Source organism: Solanum pennellii, chromosome 11, assembly GCF_001406875.1.
Source record: "Solanum pennellii chromosome 11, SPENNV200".
Lineage (NCBI taxonomy): Eukaryota > Viridiplantae > Streptophyta > Magnoliopsida > Solanales > Solanaceae > Solanum > Solanum pennellii.
The window spans coordinates 44,500,516-44,510,579 of record NC_028647.1 but is presented as its reverse complement, the minus strand read 5'-3'; the positions used below and the strand labels follow the sequence as shown (position 1 = coordinate 44,510,579).

Sequence of the window (10,064 nt, the reverse complement as noted above, 5' to 3'; positions counted from 1 at the left end):
ACACTTCATTTTTATTTTTAATCACAGTAGAATGCCACGATAAGCTCATATTACTCCACGTGTTTTAATTAATTTATTTTTTCCTAATTAATGTTACTTTTTTTGTATTAATAGCTCTAATTTTAAGTAATTTTTATCGAAGTTGGACTATTCTTAGTTGACAGATTTATCACATGTATTTCAATATCATATTTGAATTATTATTTTTTCTTTTTGATCAACATATACATGGTTTGTGCAACACGCGCCATGCCACAAGAAAAGATATTTAAATATTAGATTTAAATGGATTCAGAAATTTCAGATGACAAAAAAATAAATTAAAGTGCCTAAAATATAATCCTATATAAGTAAAAAGGTCCACTAAATCATTTCACCAACTTATATTCAAGCCAAACAATTTCCTCCTTAATATTCAAAAATTATCAAAATTAACTTTCATTATCCAAACAACCCCTAAAAATCAAGCCTAGATAAAACAGAAAGAGAGCAGGTTACAAATGGTCCAAAGCGTGAATATTACGCGGCACCTAGGGAAACACAATATTGACAAACCAGACCCATTGTCCTTTAAATCGATATATCTCCATCACATTACCCGCAATTAAAAGGACATTTTGTCTAGTAATATTAAAACTTTCCACTAGTCCATCATTTCAAAGCTTTTTTTTTTTGTTGAAGAAATGGGAGTAACAATACATGCGAAATCGGACTCAGAGGTTACTAGTATTGACGCATGTTCGCCAAGAAGAGCACTGTATTATGTTCAGAGTCCATCACACTCTCAGCAACATGATGTTGAGAAAATGTCATATGGATCTAGCCCATTTGGGTCACCAACTCATCACTACCACTGCTCTCCCATTCACCATTCACGTGAATCCTCTACTTCTAGATTCTCTTCTTCTTTGAAAAATAATCAACTAGCTGTCTGGAAGAGAATACCCGGAACTAATCATGACGAGGATAATGAGGCTGAGGCTGAAAACGGTGAAGATATAGACTATGATAATCATAGCAGATCTGTCAAGTTCTATGTGGTCTGCTTTCTCTTTTCTTTTATTGTGTTGTTCACCATCTTCTCTCTCATACTTTGGGCTGCTAGTCTACCTTACAAACCCAAAGTCTTTGTTAAGGTAATCAACAGCATTGTTGTGTGAATATGGGATTTTTTGCTTTATTCTTTGATTTGTGAGTAATAATATATAATACTATGACGGTATGGTACAGGGTATGGTTATTGAAAATTTAAATGTACAAGCAGGAATAGATGGTACTGGGGTACAAACGGATATGTTGAATCTAAATTCAACAGTGAGGATATATTATCGGAACCCAGCGAGTTTTTATGGAGTGCATGTCTCAGCTACACTACTTGAACTTCATTATTACAGGCTCAAGCTCGCCTCTGGTCAAGTATGTTTATTAATTTCTGCAATTTTCTTTAAATCTACCAACTCTTCCCTCTTCTTTTTCTTGGTCATGTTCTAAAATTCAAAACTCAAACAAAAAAAGAAAATTAAAATTAAAATTATGGAACAGTCTAAGTCGTACTCCCCTTTTTTCTGATTGATTTTACGTATTTAATAAAAGTTATAAAAAGGAAAATAATTTCAAAAATGACTTTTCTCCTGTTGTAATTATTGTTTATTTTTAAAGTGATATATACTAATAAATATCATAAATATATCATTTTATTTCTATTAATTATCAAGTGAATAAATTAAAATTTTAAGATATTATAAACAAATAATTAGAAAAATACTTATAATTAGTGATAACAATAATTTAAGAATAAATATAAAATAATTTCTTGATTTTATAAATTAAATAAATATTGTAATATTTCAAAATAATATAGAGAATCATTATTATTGAAACGTATGAAGAAAAATATTTACAAAAATAATGATGCAGCCCTTAATCAGATATTTTAAATTCAAGCCATAAATATCAAAATAATTTTGTTGAAAGCGCTACCTTCAAATGAATCCCGCAATATGTCATTCGAATTTAGAAACGGTTTGGTCATAGATTCTCAAATAATATATGGGAAAAAATTAACAAATAATATTTGTTCATACCATTTGCTATTATTTGGCAAATATTCAAATATTCAAATACTAGTTTTTTCTAGTATATGGTTCAAATATCATTATTTAGAATTTTTTAAAAATTAAAATTTTACCTTAAATTTTTATCTTTTACAAAAACATCTATAGTAATTGATTGCGTTGTATTACATAATTTTTTACGTGAACACCAAAATAATAATATTCTATCTTTAGTGAATATTAAATAATAATATAATTATTAATGAAAATGATGGAAAATTAGTTAAGATAACAAAGTCTATTTTACTTTGTATAGAATGATACTTGTTGCACTTATTTCAAATTACCACATTACTTTAGTTTCATAAAGATTATTTGTTATTGTTGTAATGAATATATAATTAACTTGTAAAAAAACTTATAATTAATTTTAATAATTTTTAAAACTTTTAGATATAAATTATATTTTTTATAAAAAAGTAAAATGTATTTTCTAAATTTTATGATCAAAACATATTGTGAAATTTCACTCAAATAATATATATCATAAATATTAAAAATTTTATGACCAAAATGCTAACTTAATCTAAACTCTAATGTAAATCTCCTATCACCTGGTGGAATCAAAAAAAAGAAATAGAGTGTTGGTGTGTTAATTACTATATTGCCATTCCCTAGGTTGGTGTGTCTCTTGGGTAATAGCATGAAAAAGGCTGCACAAAGTCTGTACCCACTTTGCTGTTTTGATTAAAATGCGACTTTCTATGTCCTTCCTAAAAACAAGCTGCCTGCCATATGCCACTACATTTAACACAATATTTTGATTATTACTTTCTTTTTTTTATATAAAATATTTTATTTGTCAGTATATTACTTTAAAAGATCTAACAATAATATTGGTTCAATTTTTTTTAAAACATTAGATAATTTATTATGTTATATCTGTTTTATTATTGTTATTAGATTCTATTCGTTTTTTTAATATTTAGGTAATTTATATTTTTTATCTCATTATGTATATATTTTTTAATTGGTATATTTATTAAGAAATAATTATTAACATAATGAGTTTATCATTTTCTTATATATTAATTATGTACTGGATGAATTAAAATATTTAAAATTTTCATAAACTTCTATCTTATTTTAAAGTAATTAACTGTGAGTATAATTGATAAGAAAATCATTTTGATTTGTCAACATACAAGTAATTAGAAATAACTATAAAAAAATGAACAAGTAATTAAGAACATAAAGAATATTTAATAAGAGCGTAATCTTATAAAAGTACATTTATAATTATTGTTTCTTAATCCCTGACGGCTATTATTGGACATGAGTTTAATTTAATCGGAAAAGAGTCTAAAATATTTTTAAAAGTATAGGAAATGTTATAAAATTATTCTCCATCTATATATTGGCTCCAAAATGTACTTCTCATCCATTTATTGACTCTAAAATATCATTGTCATCCATCTTTGAGTTCAAAATTAACTACATTTTTAGCTATTTAAAAATTAAATTGTTTAAATATTTTTTAGAAATACTTGACGCTCAACTATTGATTATAATTTTATTTATTAATAAATTAAATTATATTAATAAATTAAATTATAACCAATAATTGGTTAAAAAAGTGATCAATTTTGAGCACAAAGATGGATTACAAGGGTATTTTGGAGCAATAGATGGATGAGAAGGACATTTTGGAGCCAATAGATGGATAAATGGTAATTTTATATCATTTTCAATAATTTGACAATATTTTAGGCACTTTTCCGTAATTTTATTTTTGATGGATTGACACACTTCTTTTTTGCTTTAAATTAATAATAAATTTTGTAGTGAAATTGAAAATTTGAGTAAATATAGAAATAAATCCTTATTAAATAAAAAAGTAAAATATTTAAGTTGAGACAAAGAGACATTCTTACAAAAATAATTGTTTGAAGTTTCTATACTTCAAAAGGACAGTTTGTACTTTTTCATTTCATATTATTTTATGTGATATTATAGTATTTTATTGATTTATTTCAGAAGAACAATACTTCAAATATTGAAACTAAACAATAAACTAAAAATAATTTGTGTACTCATCTTCTCAGACTTTAAGATGTTTGTATTTTTTGATTGTTTACTTACAACACTTCCAATTTTTATTTTTAATCACAGTAGAATGCCACGATAAGCTCATATTATTCCACGTGTTTTAATTAATTTATTTTTTCCTAATTAATGTTACTTTTTTTGTATTAATAGCTCTAATTTTAAGTCATTTTTAACTAGCGTTTGCCAAAGTTTTCTAATATTTTTAACAAGTTAGATTTGGGTAAAGTTTTGGTCATCATGTGTATGGCCTTTTCAAAAATATTTGACTATTTTGAAAGTCATGATTTATATCCCATAAATTTTAAAAAATTATTGAAAATATTTGTAAATTTATATTAATTATTTATAATAAATATGTTTTATTAAAAAATAATATTACAAGTTATGTAATTGATACCAATCAACAATAACCAAATAACAATTTAAACAAAATAATGTATTAATCTAATACTCAAATGTATCATTGGTTCATTCATAATTATAACCCCGTAAATACAAATTGTTCTTCTTTTCTCAATTGTATCACTGAAATTAGAAATCCAACTTTTTCCTAAGGAGATAGTAACAAATACTAACTGAAATTAATAAATAATGATTATCTTTTTATAAAATATAAAAATATGGGGTAATTTTTAAATTTTTCAAATTAGAACTTGATCCAAATACTAGAAAAATTCTACAGTAATTTTTTTCTAGTACTTGAAACTTAGTATATTTATCAAGTTATATGACCAAATATCATTTCTCGAGTTTTTCCCAATCGGATATGACAAGATTCACGAAATATTGGTAGTACATTATATATATATTTTTAGATTAATATTACAATGTAAAATTAATTTTGATGCTGAATTAAAACTTTGAACACTTGAAAGTGAAATAGTGGGAATAATCAACATCAAAAATTTCGAATTAATGAAATTATTTAGATTATAAATTTGGTGTGAGGTAAATATGCACAACAAAACGTGAAATGAGAATATATTTGACATGTAATAATTTTGAAATGCTTTGATTAACGACTATGACTAGTCGGATCAAGTTGAGATAGCCCGTAAATAGTTATGTGGGATCGGGACCAGAGCTAGGACCACTAATTTGTTCAATTTAAATTGCTTTTTCTGCATGATCTTTTATTTTTTGTTTAACTAATACTAAATAAAATATATATAATGTAAAGATATCATTAGAGATTCTAGATGCAATAAGAATATATATATATATATATACATATATATTTATGATATCATTAAAGAATCTTTATCCGAAATTACCGATGCGTCAATGATTTCTTATTAATATATAATATAAATCATATGAGTATCATAGAGCGTTGTCTTGGAGAAATGAACCGGTCCTCTAATATCATGTCAGTATATATGATATATATCAGGTAGATGTCATAAACTACAAATGAGTGTTTTCTTTTTACAGGAAAAACCAATACTCTTTTTGAAAGCATGAACCATACTAATATCACTACATGATATATATCATTAAGGTATTAAAGAAAGCTAAGTAGTGTTCACTTGAAAGAATGAATTTGCCTTCTATGATACCATGTTCGTATATAATATATACAACGTGGATATTATAGAGGACCAGTTAATACTTTCTATTGAAGAAATACCACGGTTTTTAATGATACCATGTCAATATATGATATTTATCACATGAGCGCATCATAATGTCGTTTTAACGGTTTAAGCAGATGAAGAAGTTCTATGAGGCAAGGAAGAGTAAGAGGATTGTGGTGGTGGTTGTTCAAGGCCATCAAATTCCATTGTATGGTGCAATATCAGTTCTTAGTGATGCTAAAAAACAGATTCAGAGTGTGTCTCTACCTCTCAACTTAACATTCCTAGTAAGATCAACAGCGTATATATTGGGAAGGCTTGTGAAGCCCAACTTCTCTATTCATATCTCTTGTCAACTAACTCTTAAAGGCAATCACCTAGGCAAACACATCAATTTGACCAACTCTCATTCTTGTACTTATTCATGAATTACTTCTTTTTCTATTTTTGTCCACTAATTCAAATTTTTCTTTTTACATGAGTCATGACTGCCAGTCTAATTGTTGCTTAGCTTCTACCTTGTTCTGGTTATTGTCAGAGCTTTCAAAATGGGTTGATCCAATTCAATCCTAACGTGTTAAAGAGTTATATGAGTTAGGATTCTTTAAATTAAAGGACATCAAATAGTAGCCCAACTCAACCCTAAGTGGGCCACAGGTTCGGACAGGTTGTTCCTTTAACTAAAAGATGAACAGTATTGGTGTATTAGAAAGTGTATCTAAGAGTATCGAATGTTGATGTCTGATGAACACGATATCAATATATGCAAAATTTATTTATGAATTACTTACTCAAGTAATTTCTTACAACAATACATAATAATCGAGTCTGGAGCCTAAAGGGCAAAAAAAATTGATAAAATTCTAAAAGGGCTCATGAAATTTTTTTCTAACCAAAAGGGCAACTTTTTTTGTTTTTTATTTCCTGAAAATCGTTGTTCGTGCAGTATTTTTGCCAAATTTTTTTTTATGAAATCGCTACTGTTGCAGCGTTATTATTAATTTTGTGAAATATTTTTTTAACAAGAAATCGTTGTCATGCAGCGATTTTAGTGGAGTTAATAGGTAATCAAGTGCAGCAAACTATTTTCTTCTAAGTTATATCAATTTATTAACATTATGTTTGGGAGTTCTTTTACACTTTCTTTACTTATCAAATATCTTAGAAATTGTATAATATTAATGCATAAATATAGTAAAATTATACCCTCAAAATAATAATGGGAGAAGAACACCTTGTTGTGAGAAAGTTGGTCTTAATAGAGAGAGATGAACTACAGAAGAAGACGAAATTCTCATCAATTATTTTAGTAAAAAAGTTTTTTATTTTCTGTCAATTAATCAACATGTAAATTTCTGTCGACTTTATAAAATTAAAAAAGATAGCTAAAATCGCTGCCGAGTCAGCGATATAATTTTGATAAATTTTCAATTTTCATTTATTTTAAAATATTTTTCTTGGCTAAATCGTTGCACAGCTAGCGACTTTACATTTCAAAAAGAAAAAAATTGGCCAAAATCGCTGCACAGACAGCGATGCTCTTTAAAAAAATTAAAGAAGTAATTTGGAGAAAATCGCTCGTGGGTCAGCGATTTTGAACTGTAACGGGAGTAACGGAATGACAAAAATCGCTCCTCGTAGCGATTTTACCCCTTTAGTTAATTTTCTTTTGATGTGCCCTTTTGGAACTTTTGTCAAACTTTTGTGTCTTTTAGGCTTCGCACTCAATAATAATCAAGGTAAAACATCGTAAAATTTATCTTGGTAAAAAATATTACATGATCACTTTTTTCATAAACAAGACAACAAAGGGGATATGGAAAGTTAGGCATAAAATAAAAGTAGACTTGATTTTAATATACTAATGGCCTTAAAATGTAAAAGATCTGCAAAGGAGTTGAACTTTATTTTATATTTCTTAAATATTTATTGACAAAATCTTTACAAATAAAACAGTACTAAAATATGTACAATAAATAGTTTTAACATTACAGCCCACAAACTGGCCTCTAAGGCTCGTGAGTTGGGGTTATTAAGCTAGAGGACCAAATGAGGCTGGACTAAAAAACCACATTTCTAAATGAATCGAAAAAATTAGACTCAACCAACTTAATTCAAAAATTGAATTGGACCAACTTAACGGGTCAAACTCATTTTAATAACCCAGCATGATAAGAGAAGCATATTGATTAACTATAAAAAAATATTTGAAAAAATAAAACAAAAAATAAAACAGGAAGTTGAGGGTACTCTATCAAACACGTTATATGCGGAATATAATTGTTAAAGAGTGAAATATCAAATCTGTAGCTTGATTTATTGTAAAATTATTTTTTCCAGTGTTATAATTATTCTATTCTTTCAAAGAGTATGTTCTCAAATTCATAACCCTTAATATTCTGATAAACAAAATCGACATATAATCTCCTTAAAATTGCTCTACGTTTATAGAATTTTTGCCTAAGTCATCTACAATCCTTTAAAGCTGTCGGTATATTTCACTTAGACACTCTAATTCAAATAATTATATTCCTCCGTTTCTAAAAGGATGACCTAGTTTGACTTGGAACGGAGTTTAAGAAAAGAAAGAATACTTTTTAATCTTATGGTTCTAAATTAAAGTTATGTCAAATGTACCAAAATGTCCTTTAATCTTGTGGTCTTAAACATGCCACGTGGAAAGTTAAAGTTAAGGTATTGTCAAAAAAGAAAAGGGATCATTTTTTTGAAACAAACTAAAAAGAAAATAGGGTCATTCTTTTTGAAACGGAGGGAGTAATTAAAAAAACAAAATGTGTCTAATTCAAATAATTATAATTAAAAAAATAAACTTAAATCCTAAACTATGTTCCTGCCTCCGCCTCGAACCTCCCCCCCTCCCACTTCATCTTCTTCCTTTTTTTTTTAAAAAAAATACTTAAATCATTTAAGTTTTTCTACTTTTTTGTTCTAATTTATTTTTGTGTTTAAGCTTAAATTTGATTCATGTTTGAGTTGGTTTGGCGTAAAGAAAAAGATGAGTGGTGACAGTGTTTTCCGATGAACAAATTAAAATTTGAGATTGATTGTTTGAAAGGCTAAAAAGAAAGAAAGATATTGACAATGACAAATTTGGAGGAAAATGAGGTGGTGTCGATGGTTGGTAACAAAAGAGAAATAAGATGATGGTATGAAAAAAAAGGGGGAAATAAGATGATGGTCTGCAAAAAAAAATGGGGAAGAAGACAATCGGAGAAAGAAAGGAAAAGAGAACTGTGGATATAGTGATGACATATCTAATTAAAAAACAAGGTGACATAGAGAAGAAGAATGATTGCACCTTGAGGAAAAATGGAAATGAACTTTAATGGTGGCACACCGGTGATTGCGGTGGTGAGAAGGTGGTTTCAATGGTGGTTTAGTCAAAGAAGAAGAAGCGATGCTAATTTCATTTTATCTTTTTTTTTTGCTAAATGATGCCTTTCACTCTTTTTTCATGCGTGTATTATACACCTGCTACCTTGTCAGCACAAAATGTTTAATAGCTATAAATTTCTTACAATATAGGTGTTCAATTGGTAAATGATTGAATTGAGGTGTCTAAGTGAAATATGTGAACAACTTTAGAGGGTTGTGTATGACTTAAGCCTAGAACTTTCTAGCCAAAAAGGATTAAAGCTAGCCAAAGGGCTAATACTGCCCTAGAATAAGACCCCTAGGGATCCAACTCTACAGAGGATCCTCCAAAATTTATTGATGAGATGCACAAGACACTCCATATTATACATATCTCGAGAAAGAAGCAATTGAATTGGCTTCTTACCACCTGAAAGATATTGTATGATATGTGGGAAGACTTTAGATGTCCTAACGCACCTCCAAAATGTAGCGAAAGTTTACAAAGGCATTCTTAGAGCATGTTCTTGTAACGACCTGTTTAGTCGTTTTGAGCAGCAGATTTTATTTCTGGAAAAACTGGCTGAGTCGACGGATCCCACGACGAACCGTCATGGGCACGACGGACCGTCGTGGGCACGACGGACCGTCGTGGGGGTCTCGTTCCAAAACACTTAAGAATTCTGAAATTTGGGTACGGAAATCGACTCTCTGAACTTCGTAATGGAATGGCAGGACGGACCGTCGTGGGCACAACGGACCGTCACACATCTTCCACAGAAATTAACTCTCTGAACTTTGTGACGGACGGACCGTCACAGTTGTGACGGACCGTCACAGGCTGCGTGACCCTGACTGGGTCGGATTTCTGTTAAATATTTTAAGGGGCGTTTTGGACTATTCCTGCTATAATTATAAATTTAGTGGGTTAATATTAATAATTCAATTA

The 10,064-nt window shown here is 28.5% G+C and overlaps 1 protein-coding gene across 1 annotated transcript; it reads left to right on the top strand.

Annotated features, from left to right (window-relative positions):
* Positions 1-616: 616 nt before the first annotated feature.
* LOC107003482 lies at positions 617-6,221 on the top strand. Its single transcript, XM_015201822.2, has 3 exons — positions 617-1,136; positions 1,231-1,416; positions 5,875-6,221. The coding sequence occupies exons 1-3, from the start codon at positions 684-686 to the stop codon at positions 6,166-6,168; spliced, it is 933 nt and encodes a 310-aa protein (XP_015057308.1). The 5' UTR covers positions 617-683; the 3' UTR covers positions 6,169-6,221.
* The last annotated feature ends 3,843 nt before the right edge of the window (positions 6,222-10,064 follow it).

What these genes read in the sequence shown, in the direction of transcription:
- LOC107003482 (XM_015201822.2), top strand. Translation starts at nt 684, where the DNA reads ATGGGAGTAACAATACATGCGAAATCGGACTCAGAGGTTACTAGTATT. An exon ending in AACCCAAAGTCTTTGTTAAG is followed by an intron (nt 1,137 to 1,230) that starts GTAATCAACAGC and finishes GGTATGGTACAG; the next exon opens with GGTATGGTTATTGAAAATTT. An exon ending in TCAAGCTCGCCTCTGGTCAA is followed by an intron (nt 1,417 to 5,874) that starts GTATGTTTATTA and finishes CGGTTTAAGCAG; the next exon opens with ATGAAGAAGTTCTATGAGGC.